Source organism: Lagopus leucura, unplaced genomic scaffold (genome assembly GCF_019238085.1).
Source record: "Lagopus leucura isolate 7727_CA_CO unplaced genomic scaffold, USGS_WTPT01 Super-Scaffold_100021, whole genome shotgun sequence".
Taxonomy (NCBI): Eukaryota; Metazoa; Chordata; class Aves; order Galliformes; family Phasianidae; genus Lagopus; species Lagopus leucura.
In genome coordinates, this window is record NW_024962274.1 from 2,153,676 (window position 1) to 2,171,967 (window position 18,292).

The 18,292-nt window shown below is 48.3% G+C and overlaps 1 protein-coding gene across 2 annotated transcripts in view; it reads left to right on the forward strand.

Moving 5' to 3' along the window:
• Positions 1-311: 311 nt before the first annotated feature.
• The window catches only part of CCDC50 (coiled-coil domain containing 50), a 39,339-nt gene continuing 21,358 nt past the window's right edge, over positions 312-18,292 (forward strand). Inside the window, exons 1-3 of one of the 2 annotated variants that reach the window (XM_042878311.1) lie at positions 312-437; positions 14,159-14,221; positions 15,532-15,661. In XM_042878311.1, coding sequence (XP_042734245.1) covers positions 389-437; positions 14,159-14,221; positions 15,532-15,661 — 242 coding nt within the window. In that variant the 5' untranslated portion in view covers positions 312-388. Of the gene's footprint in view, positions 438-13,939; positions 14,073-14,158; positions 14,222-15,531; positions 15,662-18,292 lie in introns of those variants that run through there. The other variant, XM_042878310.1, reaches the window with a different exon arrangement.

Below are 18,292 nucleotides of genomic sequence, written 5' to 3' on the forward strand. Positions count from 1 at the left end.
AAGGAAACGAGGGAACAAAACAGAGGGAAATCGGGAAAAGGGGGGAGAAATGTGGATAATAGGGAGAAGTAAGGGAGAATAACGGAAAAGGAGGGAAAATCAGGGAAAACGGTCGGGGGGGGGAAGGGAGAGGGAGATTGAAAGCAAAGGGAGAAGAAAGAAAAAGGGGAAAACAAAGACCAATCGGCGCGGCCGAACCCAAAGGGCAGCGGCCCGGAGCCGCCCGGCGCACAGCCCCGCCCCCCCCGCCGCTTTCTGTCCCCTCCGCCGCGCCGTACGGCCGCTCGCTCCGGATCCCTCCGCGGGTAACTTCGCGCTGTGCGGCGGGGCGCGGGCGGCTCTGCCCTCAGCGTGGGGCCTGCCCGCCCTGCACGGCGGCTGCAGCAGCATGGCCGAGATCGGTATCGACCAGTCCAAGCTGCCCGGCGTCAAAGAAGGTACGGGCGCCGGGATGCGGGGAGCGCGTGCGTGCCGGCGGGCGAGGAGCGGTGCCCGGAGCCGCGATGGGGATGGGTGTGCGGGGCTCTGCCGCAGTCCCGTTTTGTACTTTGCCCCGCACGTCCCTGCGGCTCGCGGGAGCCGGGGTGGAACGTGAAATTGTGGCGCCCGGTTTTAGCGTTGCCCGTCCTCAGTGCCTGCCTGCGAGTGCTTGCTCGAGAAAATGAATGCCGTTAACCCTTGCAGCGGGTCGGTTCGATGGGATGACAGCCTTGTGAGGGCAGCCTGCACGTGGTTGGGCTGGCTCGGTTGCGCTCAGCGGGCTCCGGGTGAACCTGCGCTTGCGGTGAGAGGCGCTGCGCCTCCGGGGGACCTCGGTTCGAGGCTGCTGTCCGCCCCACCCCGCTGGATGGGAGCGGTGCCCCGAGCAGCTCCGACCTGCACGGCCGCCGAGGCCCGAGTTGCTTTCTGCAGAGCCTCGGGCCCGTTCCGAGTTCTCAGTTCAGTGATATCATTTGTTTTTGTTGTGCGGAGTGTTGAAACCGAGGTATGGCCTGGTTTAGGTCTATTCATGCTCAGAGTGAATGCCAGCCAAGGGAAGAAATGCATCACTTTCCGTGCCTGGGGAAATATTTGTTCTTCTGATACAGAAATCACTGTTGATTCTTCTGGGGGAAAAAAAAAAGAAAAAAAAACAACCACAAAACGTTCCCTTTCTCCATTTTGGGCAAAGGTCAGCTCAGTCGTTCATTAACAGCATGGTTCCATGCTTTGTTGTGGTGTGAGGACTTTGTTCATCTCCCTTTGGGGGGCTGTGTGGGTCCTTTCCCAGTGCTTCCCTTGGGACAGCCATGTGACGGTGCCATCCGGCTCTTCTCTTGTGGTCTTAAAGCTGTTTTACAGCCTAGTTGCTGCTGTGCAGTGCAGTGAAAATCCACCAGCTGCGGCCCGGTGCTTCCTTCTTGTGGTTACTTTCTTTCTTTCATTTTCAAAGCCACCTATATTAGCTGAAGGCTTGTTGTAGATGGGGCTTTGCTGATGAAAGCTAGTTCAGCCAGTCCGCTTTATTTGGTTTACTAGTATAAAATATACACTTAAAGCACTCATTTCCAGCATCAGCCAGACCTGGTGCAGCAGCCTGGTGTTATAACCTCTTTCCAGGCATGCCAAGTGTCTGCTCTGACCACTGTGGTTAGCAAAGCTCTTGTAAGGCGTTTGCTGAAGGCTTTGGTGGTGGCTGCAATATGTGGGTTGAGTGTCTCTGCTCTCCTCTCCAGTGTCTATGATGTTCTCTTTTCACAGAGTGGCTTTGGGTCTGTGTGTACTAGTCTGACCCTCCCTGGGGCACTGCTCAGCTGTCTGCACACAGATCTCTTACACTGGGGGTCTAATCTGTGAGTCTTTCAGGGACAAAAGAATCCTGGAAATATTATTTTAATTGGTTACTTGCAAAGCAAGCAACAAGCTGGCTTGAGCTCTGCTTGCACGTGTCTTTCATCTCTTGAGATCTGATGCATTGCTAGAAGTGAGAATTGGCAGCCATCCTTCCCTGCAGAGATGAGAGCTGGGGCTGCGGAGCTCAGTGCTGGCCTGAGCCCTCCCAGAAGAAGAGGGGTCTGGGAGAGGGAAGGGGAGACCCAGCACCCTGGTTCTGCAGTGCACAGCTCTTCAGAATGGTGGAGAATTGCAGTGGATGAAGTTCTCATTTAGTACTATTTTTAATAGCATTAAGAAGAAAAAGAAGGGCAGTGTGTCTGCACCTGTCAGTAGAATCTATGCAGCCACGCTGCTGTCATTTAGGCTCCATTCTACTTATTCTACTTGCACCCTGAGAGCGCAGCAACAGTGCTCACTCTGACTTCTGCTCTTTGTTAAGCATTTGCTTTGACTTCCTGGAGCTCCTGATTTACACGTAAAGTGCTTCTGGTTGTTTCCCAAATGTGGTAGTAAAAGATGCGATGCTGCTTTGGGTGAGGAGGAAGGGTTTGGAGCTTTATTTTTCCCCTTGTGGGGCAGCGCCAGGGGCAGGCAGCCTGTCTTTTTTTTTTTTTTTTTTTTTTTTTTGCCTTATCACAAATGGAATAAGTTTGTGGTAAGCATCCATCTTCCTCTCAGCCACAGCACCTTCCCTCTGACCTCTGCAGCTTAACCTGACCTCCGTGGCACTGCTGCAGGGTGAACCTTGTAATGCCAGACAGTGTCCCGAGCAGCAGACTGCCTGATCTTATCAGCTTACCATTTCGGTGTCTGTGTGCTCTGCAGTAGGGCACTGCAAGGAGGAAACTTGATGTCTATCAGAACCCCCAGCGGGCTCAATGTTTTGAAGAGGTTCTGTGACGGATACGTGGGGGTGGGTTCCATGCTGGGGTTTTTCCAGGGGGGTGGTGGTGAGGGCTGTGCTCATGTAGAAGGGTTGGATTCCAGCTGGATTAGTGTAATGGGGGCAACTCTTGAAAGCAGCTGCTGATCAGCCAGGTCACCCTGCAGCCACCTGCACTGTGCCCCTTGGCTCCAGATGGTGTTTTTTTCATGAAGCATCATGTGCTGTGTCACAGTTTTCTGCTTGGTGACTTCCTCTGAGAAGCACTCTGAAAAATGCAGGCAAGCTGGATGGCTTGGGGGCAGCAAGGGCAGGGGCTGACGGGACATGAAAATGGGATTTTCTTTCTAGGTCATTGGTTCATGTCCAGCTCTTCTGAGTAATAGGAGGTCTGTTTTTCCAGCGTTCAAAAATTCAGTAGCTGGTGCTCATTTTGCTTCTGGTTAAAGCTGGGTGAAAGTTTTATTGTTCATTCAGCTGTCCTGGGTCTGCAGCACTTGGCAGAGGAGGTGGGCAGGATTAGCATTTTGTGCTTGTGGCTCTGAGCAGGCAGGTCTGCCTCCTGCCATCCCTGCCATCCTGTGCATTGCCCTCTGTGAGCTGCCATGAACAAAAAAAAAAAAGGAAAAAGCAGCCTTTGGCAGACAGGAGCTTCCAGACTTGCACTCATGCCTTCTGCAGGCATATGTTTTCTTAGCTACTGATGAGCAGAGAAGTGCTGGAGCTGGGATAAAGGAGGCATGGTCTGTTTTACCCATTGGCACTCTTGGAGGTGGCAGCGAGGGAGGACGCTCTCCCCCATTGGCAGTACAAGACATTGCCACTGCTGCTGTCTGAGCAGTGACTTGCAGACAGCCTTGTGTTTACTGTGACCGTGGGCCTCTGCTTAATCTTTAATTTCCCATCAGAAAGCTCGTGCGTGTCAGGACGTGGAGACAGCAGCTGTAAAGACCAAGGTGGGCCAGTAGTGCCCACGCTGGGGCCGCACAAGGAAGCCCTGCCTGGGGAAGCGTGTCTCAGGGCTGTATAAAATGCCTCTGCTTTGCTGCAATAAGCCTTGTTTTCCTTTTTGCTCAGAGCCTTGTTTTCCTTCTTGCAGTTCACATCAGTGTGACGATTTGTGGGACAAAGTGACATGTTCCCTCCCTGCTTCCTTGTCCCCGTCCCAGCATGTGTGCAGCTGGCTGCCTTCCACATACTTGCTGCTGCTCCTCTGCTTAGCGCTGGTTGAAAGGCCAAAAGACTGCGGAAAGATGACTGAGGAGTTGCTAAAACTGCCTTAAAACTTCAGAAATTTAGGGCTGCTGGGCATTTCCACCCAGGAAGGCAGGGCAGCCCTGTATCCTTACAGAGCTGGTGGTAAGCCAGCCACATGGAAGCGTATTGATGGTTTTTTAAAATAAAAGCCTTTGCACCATCTCTTGGTCCATAAAAAAGACCCCACCCCACTCACTATAGGTTAGCCCTGTAAGCCATGGCACACTGCTGCTAGGAGAGCAGAGCACCTGTGCCTTTGGTGAGTGCTGTTCAGGACAGAAAGTGGCAGTGGTTAGCAGGTGATGTGTTCTTCTCTTTTCAGAGGAAGTTTAAAAAACTGTGCACAGAGTTTGTGTATGCATGTCTGTGTGGTTCTTCTTTCTCCCACATGTTCTTGTGAATCAGGAGTCTGTGGTTGGGGGAAAAGAAGAAGTGCTCTGTGGGCTAATTATGTGATGTTCAGTTAGTGATGGCAAAGGGGCAAATACTTGAAGGCACTGTGAAATGAGTGCTATGAGTGCACGTTGCTTTGGCCACTTATAACCAGACAGGACAGGAGGCTGCAGTGTGCCCCAGCAGCACTACCACATCACTGGGGTGAAGCAGTAGAGGATGGCAAGGAAAGACCTGGGAGCTTTCCAAGCCATCAGGGTGTTGGCTGTTTTTGTGGCACGTGGAGCTGCTGTTCACAGCGCTCTGCTCTCCTGCAGGCGTTGCAGCCGGCGCCAGGTTTCCGAAGGAAGTTGTGTTGGGAAGAGGCTGGGCTCTGCTGGGGTTATTTGCAGCGCCTGAGGGCCCTGTGTTCCCACTGCCTGGTGCTGCCAGGAGGGATGGGCAGCCCTGCCTCAGCCCTGCCTGCCTTCTTCAGATACCTTTTGCTTCAGGTCCTGATTTTAGTTGTCTGTTTTTTTCAGTCCCCAAGCTGGCGTGTGTATTGTATCGTAGAGAGGTGATTGACCTCTGTCCCCCTCTCCCCCTGCAAAGGAAAAAACTTACTTCTTGCTGTCCTTAAGCTAATTTTGAGTTCTTGGAGCATGACCACAAAGCAGCTTGTTTCAGGTTTGCACTGTGATCCTCATCTCTCTGCCCATCTGGCTCCAGAGGCCGGGACTGTATTCTTACCATCTTATCCTGCTGGTTTTGATCTTAGCTGCTCTAAGGGCAGGGTTCCAACTCAGGGCTCTGACAGGAAGGCAGACGTGCGTTCTCGGTACTGCAGCTCTGCTGACTTGTGGCTCTTCTGGAGATAGCTGTGAAGGTCTGACTGATCTGGAGCCAGCTTTGCTACTTTGTGTTCTTCAGAGCTGACTAATGAACTTGGAGAACTTATGTGTGGGAAGTGAGGGGGGGAGAGCACCCAAAAGGGGCTGGTGAATGGGGAAGTAAATAAATGAAAAATAATAAAAAGGAGTTGAAAATGAGGCAGAGCATCCTTTGCTGTTGTCCTTCCTATGAAGGAAGGCTGTCCTCAGAAAGCAGATCACAGAGCAGCTCATCCCAAGCACTGGCAGTGGCTGGGCAAACGGCAGACAGGAGTGCTCCTTCCTAGGAAGAAGGGAGCTGATAGGAATCTGCAGGAGTCAGTTGGAAGTCATGTTGCAATCAGCTCTGACACCTTCTGCTTGGAACCTAGCAGTTGGCTGGAGTGAGCCTGAGGGGCTGCCCTGAGGCCTGTCCTGCTGGAGCTTTGCTTCTTGCATATCTGATGTAATGAATAAAACCTGATTTGTCTGTGTATGTGTGCTGATGCTGCCATCAGTCTGGCTGTGGCTCTGGATTAGTACAAGCTTTGGAGCAGTCTCTGGTTTGGCTGCAGTCATCTGGGCACTGGAAAGAAAGTGATACTTCTCTTGCTCCTCCAAATGACTGCAAGCTCACTGGGGTGTGAAACCACACTGAGGGGTTTTAAGAGGAACTGGAACTCTTCTTGGTACTTGGCACCTTCTGTGAGAGCATCAGCTTTTAGCAGTCAGCCTTGCATGGAGTCCTCAAAGTGATGCATGAACTTGTACTGGAAAGGTGCTGAGAGCCTGGTCCTGGCCCCCTGCTCTCTTGCATTCTGCTGCATTATCTTTTAGGATTATGCTGGAGGAGAAGCTTGGGAGAGTTGACACTGAATTATCTTGGCTCCATCTCTGTGGAGCTGCTCTGTGAGTTTATTCATGACTGCCTGAAACAGAGGGTTTAAAATGTGGATGAAGCATCCTAGGGTGCTGTGTCTCCTGGGAGCTGTTTCAACCCATGGGGTGCAACCTGCCAGCCCTCCCCAGAGAAACTGCTGAACTGAGTGAGGGGTTTCAGCTTGTGCTGAGCAAAGAGCAGAAGTTTTACCTATCTGGGAAATCAGTGTGTCCTTTCAACAATTGCGTAGTATAAAATTGTTTAAAATGCTGTAGTGAAAGCTACTTACCAGATCAAAGTAAAATAGGATGATTGCTGCTGAGATGACAGTGGGGGCAGGGAGTGTAAATAGCGCAGATCCCTTGAGATGTGAGCTCCATGCCTGAGCAGTTTGCTGAGTGGGTGGCTGTTTTGAGTTGCGCGTGAAAGGAGACTTTTTTTGTTCCCTTACACCGGTTTAAATGAGTGGTGTTGGACTTAAAACTAAAACTGCCATGACATCCTGTCTGCAGAAAAACGCACAACGAAAACCTCCAAAAAAGGGCAGCATTGTATGATCCATGGGACACCACTCAGGGCATTCGTTACTTACAGCTTGTGGAGACATCTGTGAGCCAGGGAGTGTGGTCTCCTGGTAAAGGTAACTCCGCTCTCCTTTCCCCAACATGCACGCTGCTTCACCCCTAGGCAAAGTAGGGATAAAACACACTTGGAAGGGGCAGTGGTATTTGTTATGCAGTGCAGGCATTGGCTGCTAGGAAAATTTCTGTCCTGTTAGCTTTCATGTTGCACATGTGCTGGCTGAGTCAATTGAAGTTGTGTCAGATGCTGGAGAGGAGGGCTGCAGAAGCGACTTCTGTTTTCATCCATAGTTAAAGATTAACTTCATTCACATACAAACTTAGCTGTGTTTTGAATATTGTGAATAATATTTGGTGGCCTGAGTTCTGCTGCTTGGCTCTGGCATAACAGTGGCCAAGCTACTGGCCAAGTCTGTGACTCTGGGGGCTGCATCAGAGAACCAAGCAGGATGTGGCTGAAAGGGCTGAGTTTCCATAGAGTGTGCTAATACTCCTGAAGGATCAAAGTCATTTTCAAGCACATGTGTGAGCTTGAAGTGCTTAAACTCAGTGTATTCTTCTGAAAACCAAAAACATGGTATTTAACATTCCTGACCTATGGATTATGTGTTAAGCTTGGCAGATAAGTGCTCTTATCTTGAAAGACTGAAGATGAAATAGGGTGGAATTATCCAACATTGAAAAAGATGTCTGTAATAAAAACAGTATGAGAGATTTCAGTCATTTTGGGGCATGGTCTGAAATGACCTTCTGAGGTCCCTTGTGGTGCTACTTTTTTGCAATCTTTGAGATTCTTCTTTGTCTGTGCAAGCACGTCACCTCCTCTGTTGGAGTGCTCAGCAGATGCTATCTCTGCTTGAGGACTGCTCTAGAGTACAGTTCACAGGCGTGTTTACTGAAAAGACAGTGCCAAACTGGTGGGCTTAGAGAAGACATTTCCTGAAGGGAGAGCTGCTGATTTCTATTTCAAGGCAGGTTAACAAAATAGGCTTGTGTTCTGAGGACTTGGTTCCAAAATATATGCAAACTTCCATTGCAAAGCATAGGTTGGACAGGTGACAGCTTATTGTTGGGGAATGGTGCAGAGAGCACAAGGTTCTCATACCCTTGACCCTAAGGCATTATCTTTAGAGCAGCAAGGATAACCTCATTCCCAAATCCCAAGCTGCTTTTAGCTTCTGTGCCAGAACTGCCAATTAAAAAAAAAAAACAAAACCAACAACAAACCACACTGGTGGTGGAGATATTTTATGCTCTGTTTTAAGAGCAAAGCAGAGACTTTTCTGCTTGTTATCAGTGGGGGCTGCCCAGCTTCTTTGTGCTCCCTTCCCCAGCCTGCCTGGTCCTGTCTGTTTCTCAGGAGCCGTCTTCTCCCTGTGTGAGGTTGATTTCCTTGGCACTGGTCACCCATGGTGATCAAAGTCCCAGGAATGCTGCTGAGATGTGATGTGGATTAGCACAAGCTCAAGAATCTCTCAGTGCAATGGGAGAGGCAGGAAGGAAATGAAAAGCACTGAGGTCAGGCCATGTATCTCACAAAACAGGCGGTGCTGGAACTGCAGTCCCTCTGGAGCTGCCCCTGGTTTATCCCTTTCCCCAGTCAGGGCTGCTCGGCCAGGTCATCTTGGACTCAAGGAAATCTTGGAGCACTCACCTGGCTGATATAGTCCCTGTGGTGCCAGTTCTTTCTGATTTGCAGTTGTATTAACTCAGCATCTTTCCAAGATTGCTGGTTTGGAACAGGCTCTGCTTATTGCTCTCCAATTAATTTGTTAGCTCTCTAGGCCTTAAGCAGCAGCTTTAGCTGCTGAAACTTTTTTTTTTTTTTTTTCCTCCTGTGTCACTGTCTCCTGTTCCTGCTGTCCTTTGCTTCAGGATTCAGAAACTGCAGATGTTTGGAGCTAAGCATGACTCACACCTTCTCATTTATTTTGTGAACCATCCAGCACATGATGCTGAGGGGGAGAATGCAGGGAGTGGGAGGGGATGGGGAGCAAGGGATGGTTTTTTTTAACCCCAAAAGGAAATGCTGGGAGTGTGCCTGTGTCGAGCTGGCAGGGCTCCCGGGACACATCAGAAGGCCAGCGCCAACATGGAGCCCTTGGGCTGACGTCACATGGCGCGGCCCAGGCCGCCAGGCACAAGTGAGGTATGGCCTGCTGGAGGCCCTGCTTGCTCTGCTGTCCTTCCCTACCTCAGTCACACAGGATTGAGGGCTGCCTTAGCTCCTCTATTGTGGTTACCTCACTCCCTTTGAAGCAATTCAGTGTTAAAGTGCTGAGCTATGAGGCTGAGGTAATGCTGGAGGAAGCTGGTGCAGCAGGATAGACAGAGGAAAAGATTATTTTGTGAAATTTTGCCAAGTTGCTGTACCTAAGACAGGGCTTCAGCCGTGCTCACAAAAGCCCTGTGCCTCAGTGATGCTTAGAAAGGCGCATTTTGGGGCTGAACATCTAGCAGCAAGTGAGGCCTGTGCATGGGGCTTAGAGAGACTCTTCTGGGTCCCTGCAACAAGCGAGCTCCCCATCGCATGCCACTGCGTGGGTTTTGTGGTGGAATCTGGTAGTGTTACTCAGAAGTTGGCTGAACATGAGCCAGCACTGGCTCAGGTTTTGGCCCAGGTGGCCAAAAAGGCCAACAGCATCCTGGCTTGTATCAGAAATGCTGCAGCAAGCAGGAGGTGATCGTCCCTCTGTACTCTGTGCTGGTGAGACCGCATTTCGAGTACCATATTCAGCTTTGGGTTCCTCACTGCAAGAAAGACACTGAGGCCCTGGAGCATGTCCAGAGAAGGGCAATGGAGTTGTGAAGGATCTGGAGCACAAATCATGGGGAGCAGCTGAGGGAAGTGTGGTTTTTCAGAAGAGAGGAGGCTCAGGGGAGGCCTTGTTGCTCTCTGCGACCTGAAAGGAGGTTGTGGTGAGGTGGGAATTGGCCTATTCTCCCAAGTAGGGTGAGAAATATGCCCTTAAATTGTGCTAGCGGTGGTTAAGGTTGGATATTAGGAAAAATTTCTTTGCAGAAAGAGTAGTGGTGCACTGGCACAGGCTGCCCAGGGGGGTGGTGGAGTCACTGTCCCTGGAGGTGTTGAAGCACTGTGCTGATATGGCGCTGAGAGACATGGTGGGCATGGCGTGATGGGTTGATGTCTGGACTAAATGATTTTAGTGGTCTTTTCCAACCTTAATAATTCCATGATATGATTCTGTGCTTCCCGCCATGCCTTGGCCATTGTTTTCCCTACTGGCATTCCTGTGCTGGCATTGCTTTTGTTCACAGCTGTGCCAGAAGTGCACATCCCAGCACACTCCCTGCTGTGACCCAGCAGATTGGTTTAATCAGCCCGGGGCAAACCTGTTGTCAGTGTTTCACGCTTTGCTGGACTTGCCGATTGCAGCTGCTTTGATCGTGCCCCTGCTGCTTGTTTGACTGCCTGATGGCTTGCAGCCAGGGCCTGGGGATGGGAAATTGAGTTAATTCTCAGCGGTGAACAAGCATCAATCTTACCTTTTCATTTCTTAGCCATGCAATTAGGGAATAGGTAAACAGATTGCTTATTCCACAGTGCAAAGCCTCTCAGAGAGGAGGAATTGTGGTTCTGTTGTCACTGGGGCCATCCTATTTCTCAGAATGAACCCAGTGCCAGTAATGCCATATAATGAGCTGAGAATGAGGGCTCAGTGCTGCTGTAGCTTCATTTCAGACCACATCTATCCAATCTACATCTTCAGTAATTTCCTATTAGCCTTATTGTTGGATGCAACTTCAGGGAAGGAGAGAGTTGGGTTTTTTTGGCCTTCCTGCAGCTGCCCTTGGCTCTGTGCCGTGAACACTGGGTCCATCTTGAGGGAGCACTCAGCACTTGCCATCACTCCCAAATTTGCTGCAGGTGTCCCCATCTCCTGCCACTTGGCTGGCTGACAGCGCTCTGTTCCATTCATAATGGGATGTTCTCATCCTCCTTTGCATGTTGTTCTCAGGCTGACAGAACTTGGGAATAATGTGCTCAGATGAGTTAGGGGCATTCAGTCCAGCCAAGTTTCAGGCAGTGATGAACATCTCCTTCTGCTCTGCCAACAACTTCAGCCTCATGGGGTGAAGTCTGTATGCTCCAGTTAGCCATTCATGGATTTAGGAGAACTGCCATCCGTTAAAACAATAAAATAGGTAAAAAAAAATCCCTGTTGTGCTGTAGGAATGAAGCTCACTGGAGGAGGTGAGACTCTCTGTGGGCCTTGGTGCAAGACTGCTGGGAGAAGAGCAGGGGTGTTCTACCACAGGCCTTCTGCCTTTTTGCTTGCACACCAAGTATATTTCTGTCACTGTGATTTTTCCCACATGAGTAGCAAAGTGTAGCTGGGCGTGAGCAGAATGGAGCACAGAATCTGAAGTCCTTCTGTGCACGTGTGCCTCTCTGAGGAGGTGAGGATGGAGCAAAGGTCTGCCGGCACCTTCAGCGTCATGACCAACACGACAGCTTAAATGCCACGGGGAGCAGAAGGGAGTTCAGAAGGGCTGGGATGCAATTTCGTAATCTTTGCAGATGCTTCACATGTGCAGCTCTGGAAATGTTCGCCCTTGCTTCTGCGCTCCCTTGTTTTGCTTGTGCAGCTGTTCAGGCATCTGTGCAATGAACTTGCTCACAGACCTACTGTGGTAAATACAGCGCTGTTTACTCCTTCTAGTTTGTGGGTGGGATTTTTTTTTTCCTTTTTTTTTTTTTTTTTTTTTTTTTTTTCCTGTTGTTGTTATCAAACCTCCAGGAGGAAGCGCTCTCAAAGATGGAGTGAAAGCACAGCCCTGGATCTGGACAGCTCTTTGTGGTGCTGCACTGAGATATCTCTGCTTAGCTCCAGCCTCTGAGCCAAAGGTACCTTTCCAGCAGGCTGGGTGATGCTGTGTGAGCAGGAGGTGGCTGACTCACCAGCATTCTGTGAAGCTAAATAGTGTTAGGGACCACAGAGTAAAGACTTTTCGGGGAACGTCTGTCACTATCCCATAAAAATGTGTTCCTGAATGCTGGACACCCTGAGCATGTTACCTGTGAGCAGCACTGCTGCCTGAAACAGCTGTGGTTGGTGGCTGGAGGAAGCATTTATTTATAGGAAAGGCCAACTGGAAGTGTTTCATTGCTAGTTAGCATTCAGTATCCTTTCAATGCAATATCCTATGCAATAAAAAGAAAGCCTTAATTGCACCATCCAGAACTGTACATGCTTAAAATGAGTCACTCTGGGATTGTTACCGTAATCACTGTCCTCATCTCCACCCTGCTGCTTGTCCCTCCTTCCCTGAAGCACTGCCTTTGACCTTGAAGGGAGGGCTGCTTGAAGTGCAGCCTTATCTTCAGTCTGTCATCTGCAAAATGCCCTCAAATGCACCAAAGCTTATCCTTGACACATTCAACAGGATTTTTGGTTAAAGTACTAACTTGGCTGCAGTCAGAAGCTCTTCTAAAAACCTGTGAAGCCCTGTGGGTGCTGAGGAGCATCCTGATACATCTCAGCATGTGTCACTGTGAGAGAAAGGAAACTCGTGGGATTGTGGCTGCTTTCCCCTCCCCTTGCAGTGTTTTCTACCCTTTGTGGGGTTGGAAATGGTGTCTACTCAGACTATTCAATGAATGTGTTCCTCAGAAATTGCCCTCATAGCTTTCCTACATCCTGAGGGTCTTAGGCTCCCCTTGAAGTGGGAGCTCCATGGGCAGCAGTGCACGCTTCGTGTGTCTTTGCTCCCAAAGTACCAGATGCTGCATGTGGCCCTGTCCCAGTAGGTGTGTGACTGTTTTACCGCTCCACTGCCTATCATAACAAGTTAAAAATAAACCCTTGTGTTTTCCCACAGTGTGGGCAGAGCATTCCTTTGAAAGCTCGAGAGTGAAGGTGATCGGCGTTTGTAAAAATATGCTCCTTTCAGACTGGTGCTCATCTTCTTCCTGTTTATTTGTCTCTGGGTCAGCACAGCTTCCAAAAAGAAGCTGAAAATTACCCGTGGTGGTAATGATGCGGGTGGTTGTTTTGGGTTGTCTTGGGTTGCAGGTTGACTTCTGGAGTCTGAGAACAGCTTGGTGGGAAGACAGAATCTTCCCCCTGAGAAAGGAGCGTGTGTCTTGGGGAGATGTGTTTCCACCAACGTTTTCAATGGGGAATTTCAGCTCTTCTTCAACCCAATGACTCCCCTAAGTTTTGGCTCAAAAATTTCCATGGGAAAGTCTGTATTTTGTCTGAAGTCCATAGGTTAATTCAGGGGCAGTTTTCAACTGAACATGACTTGATAGCCCTTGTCTGGAGTACGCCCAGCAGGCTCGGGGCTAGGCAGCTGTTCACCAACCCGAGGAGCTGAGCTGGGCATGGCTGAGGTATGTGCTGATGGAAGGAGCGAGAATGGTTTGAATGGGTTTTGAATACTCATTCATGTGTCTAAGGGAAAAAGAAACCTTTTGTCATTTCTCATGATAAGCATGAAGATCGAGTTGCTTGTTTTTCAGATTTTCAAGGTCTACTTTTGGACTGCATCCAGCCACTCCTGTCACAGGGCTGGGTAGATAATGTTTTCCTTTTGCACTTCCAAGTTAGGCTTATCTAAGTAGAAATTAGTTTCCTGTGATTCTTTTGGGCTTGAAGTCTCATAACTGTTGAGAGGGCATTGGATTTGAGATCTGTGTATTCTGCTTTTGCCCTACAATTTCCAAACCCCTTTTGGTGGGGGAGAGAGAGCAGCCCCAGGAACTGTCGTAAAACCCTGGCAAAGCTAATGGCGGCCCTCAGTAGTCTTAGGGAGTGCAGTGTTGCTGAGCAAAGTGCTTCCTTGGAATGCACATTGTGCCAAGCACACCAAATGTCAGATTGCAGGTTTGAACCACTACGGGTTCTTGCTGTAGCTGTGTTCAAGCCACTGCAGTTTCAGTCACTTAACTTTCTGTGTTGGGTATTTGTGCACAATGTTTGTGTGCATTGCAAGTTGGATGGGTTTCTGGCGTGATTGCACAGCAATCAGTGCTGGTCCCAGTAACCACTTTTCATCCATGCTCAGGGTAAATACAGAGTTGTTATCAGCTTGTGATGACTTGAACCCAGAGAGGTGTGTAATGTAAAGGTGGGGCATGTTTGCAAAGCTGCCTGTATTGCAAACTTGGCTTCGCGCTGCTTTACGGGAGACAAGTGCAAGGGACGTAGCTTGGCATGAGGAATGCAGGCCATGTTCAAAGTCTGCATGGCAGGGAACAGAGGCTCTGGGATTGAGCAGCCCAGTGGTGGGCATTCCAGGGCTGTGGAGCAGGGCAGAGATGTGCCCTCTGAGTGCTGACTTTGTCTGGTTTGAGCAAAGCAGTGCTGCTTCAGAACCCCCAAGCATCTGTATTGATATTTTTTCTTTTTTCTTTTGTCTTTTTCCCCTTCCCTCCTCCTCCTCATCATTCTCATGGCTTTGTTTCCCTGTGCAGTGTGTCGAGACTTTGCTGTCCTGGAAGATCATACCTTGGCCCATAACTTGCAGGAACAAGAAAGTAAGTAGCAATATTTGGAACAAATTGAATCAAATGTATCCCTGCAGATAACTGTTTCTGCTTGTTCTTATGTTGTTGGTTTTCATTTTTTTGCTTAGAGCAATCTTCTCTGCTTTTGTTTTTTTAATTCTTTCTAATGGAGTGTTGTTATCATTGCTGTGTTTGCTGTCCTGTAACACTACTCTGTGTTCTACCCCAGCTTGTATTGCCCTCTAGAGATGGTTGCATTTCATGTATACAGTTTTCTCATTCCATTTATAGTGGAGTTTCTTTATGCTGATTGTAATAAGATTGCATGTGGGAGTGCGCTTGAGGTTTTATTGCTGTGTGAGGCTGTTAGAAATGATTAGCATGCCTGGAAGCTTCCCATTTTACAGGCTGACCTGAGAGCAGCCAGTAGAGGCCTGCTTACTGACTGATTTCAGAACTGCTAGTGCCTGCCTTCAGAACGGAGACTTCCTTTTAATTAAGACGTTTTGAGGCAAGGCAGCTGCATGCTTTAAAAAAGAGAGGAAAAAAAAGTACAGCCAGGAACTTACAAGTGGCTGGTGATTTCTATACAGGAGATGTTTGCTTTTCAGTCAGGGCTGAGGTGGCCTCTCTAATCTGTTTTGCTGCATGCCAGTCGCATTGGTATCTAGCAGTACTAGGTGTTAGTGCTGTTCTACTGAGCATGCAGCTTGCACTGAAGTGACTCTTAGTGCTGGGACGTGAGACCACCAAACAAAAAATGTAAGCTGCAGTTCTTACAGTCATCTTTTCTTGGAGGCATTATCCATGTATGGTAAAGGGCTCACTGTAGTGTTTAGTTGCTCTGTTGCTAAATATAAAGTTAGTGAGATTCTGGAACATATTACATGGGAAGGAAGAGGAGTTTCTCTCTTTGGATTTTCTTGAAAGTGAGTGAGGGAAGAATCCATAGAAATGGTTTGCGTTCCTCTCATCTTCATTGGCTTCTGATGGTTCTTTCCAGCCCCACTTTATTAATCTAGAGTAGTTTCCTGGGACCAGAAAATGAAATGCAAAGCCTAAAAGTAAATCCCTACAAATCTGTATGCAATTAAGATATGCAGGCCTTGTTTTGGTAATAAACGTATATGCAGCCTTCTCAGTGTTGAAGTGAGGCAATCTCAAGCTGCTGACATAATTTCAATTTGGGGCTTACCCACCTGTGGAGAAGTTAATGACATTACCCTGCAGAAAACTGTCTTCCTTTCTAGCCTGGAATCTCCCTCCCACTTCTTCATCTCATTCACACTGTGACATTCAGCAGGCTGATTTTTGGGGCTCTTGTCTGTGCTTATTTCCAGTTGAGCATCACTTGGCGACAAACATTCAGCGTAATCGTCTGGTGCAGCATGACTTGCAGGTGGCCAAGCAACTGCAAGAGGAGGAGGATCTGAAAGCACGTGCTCAAATCCAGAAACGCCAAAAAGACCTGTGAGTTTAGGATGGAGCTGTTCAAACGCTCATCCTGTTTGGTCAGAGTGCTGAAATGAGTTGCTTTGTTTCAAGTTGATGCACAGTACAGTGGGGTACAGGTTGATCAGCCTTTTGCTTTAGATATCTGTTGCTATAGAAGTATGGATATTATTCTCTAGCATGGGACAGGATGGGAGCAGATGGACCTAGGGTCTGCCTTGGCCTGGGCTCTGTTGGCTGAAAAGAAGCCTTCCTATTCTTCTGTTTGTTGGCAGAGAGGAGTAACTTGGCCGTTTGCAATAGACTTTCCCCTGGCTGAAGTCTGAGAGAGAAGAATTTACACTACAGAAGTACACAGTGTTATAGTGAATTCCCTCTCTTGTGGAAATGGCAGATACTGGCCTACCTATATTGTGCTTTATAAGTGCTTTTGAGGATTTTGGCTCCATATATGTTGGCTTTGCACTGTGCTGAACAGCTCACAGCCCGTATTTGTGCTTGTAGATGCTCCAGCATGAAGCATGGTGGGAAGAGGAGCTGCTGTTTTGGGGCCACTTGGTGGAGATAGTAGTTGTGGACATGCGTTCTCTTGCAGTCACTTCTTGCAGCAGCTGCAGGAAGATTTTTAATGATTCAGTTTATTCTACAGTCTTGCTCAGAGCCCCTCTTACCTCATCTAAGCCACGTGTGGCTTGTGATTGGGATTTCTTTGTGCCATGACTGTGGAGCAGGTATAGGAATAAAAAGTTATAGTGCAGAGAAAAACAAACTGGGACTTACCAGCCCAGAGTTGACTTTGATCCTACTCTTGTATTTTTTGCCTCTCACTTGCCGTGCGTGAGAAGTAACAAATGGTTTGTGTGGCAGGGCTCAGTAAGATCACAATGATGAGAGGCAGCAACTTGCTTTCTAAAGGAGCTCCCTGAAAGGTCTGCAAAGCAGAATGCAGCGCAGCAGCTGGGAAGTGCATCCTAGCTTGTCTTGCTCTGTGATGCCACCCGCCAGATACAGTCGATGGTGAATCACAAACCCTGCGGGGTTCATCTGGCAGAGAGTGATGCAGTAGAAGAGCTCTGTGCTGCAGATGTGTGTGATACAGCTTCAAAGGAGCTGTTCATAAAAGATTTCAAGGCTGGGCTGTGGCAAGTCAGCCACTATACTTAATGGTACTAGCACATGCAGACAGTATGTGTGCATCTCTGAAGTTTGTTTTATTTCAATAGCTTTGTTAGCAATTAGAGATGTGAGCCTGTAAATGGCAACTTAAAAATTAACTTTGTATGACAGAGATGATTCCTTTTCGCTACTTGCTGGGAACTGCAAACAATTTTACTGCTGTAGGACTTCACAAAATGGGATTTGCTAACGTTGTGAGCCAAGTTACAGGCAGAACTGCTGACGCAGAACATTGTGTCAGCAGCAGTTCTACTCCTGAAAGCCTGAGCTCTGCAAGAATAGTTTTTGTTGCTTTCGTTTTTAAAAAAAAAAAAAAAAGTTGGAGGCTTCCTTTTGTAACTGGATCTGCGTCTTCCTTAATTCTCAGTACATTCCCACTGTCTCTTCCTTGTGCAAGATCAGTGAGTTCTGGCAACACAACGACCCCCACTGCTGCTGTGTGCTGTATGGCCTAGGACAGCCTGACCCTGCAAGGTGGCAGAGGGGTGAAGAGGCTGAACTGGGTGGTCTCCTTAGAGACAAGAAGCATAACAAAAAAAGCTCTTCAAACTTAAGGTTTTTTTTTTTTCCCTGGAGATCTGAAAGACAAAGAAAACATGTCTATTCTTGCTTATTCTTTCCCTTGAAGAATTCGGGGAAGCTCAGAACTCTGCTAGTACTCCTGCTTCTTTAAAATCATCTCTCACATTTAGCCGAGCAGCCTGGATGCTGCCAAGCATAGTAGCAGGGCTGCTGAAATAACTGAAATACTGTAAAGAGATGCTCTTTCCTTGTTTTGTTCCCAGTAACATAATGATTCTGTTACAGCTCCTTTGAACATTTCCCTTAAACCCTTTTGTTGTTTCTCATCTGGCAACAATTACTCACTCCAGCCAGTGTGAATGGCAGCTTTCTAATCAGTGCCTTTATTTTTTTTATTGTTCTCTAAGCTGGTGTTTCCTTGACAGTAACACTGCTGGCTGTGTGGGCATGAAGGGCACCTCAGTGTGAGGTTTGGAGGTGGGGATGTTTATATTGCTCTGGCTGATTGCTGGAGACTAAAGCCATTGAATTCACAGTAAAGAAACTAGAGGACAAGAAATGCTGTCCAAGTTCTTTAACCTTTTTGCTTACGTTCAAGTCAAGTTGAAACACTAGCCTATGTTAAATAACTAATCAAGTCTCGGGATTTAATTACCACTGAGCAACAAGAAAAGACAAAATCCAATCCTTTGTCTCTGTTCAGTGGTTTTGAAAGAGCTTGATATGGAGTACAGCAGGATGCATGTCATCAGGAACAAGAAAGCACTTCTGCTTGTGCATTGCTTTTGGTATTCTTTGCTGTGAATGGGGAGGCAGTGACCTTGTTGCCTTGGTTCTGGAAGACAGTTAGCTGTTTGTCTTGTGCTTGTCTGAGAAAGATGGATTTTAAGCATTCAGCAATTAGCTGGCGCCAGTGAACTCATCACCTTAGCTTTGTTTGCAGGTGTCAGG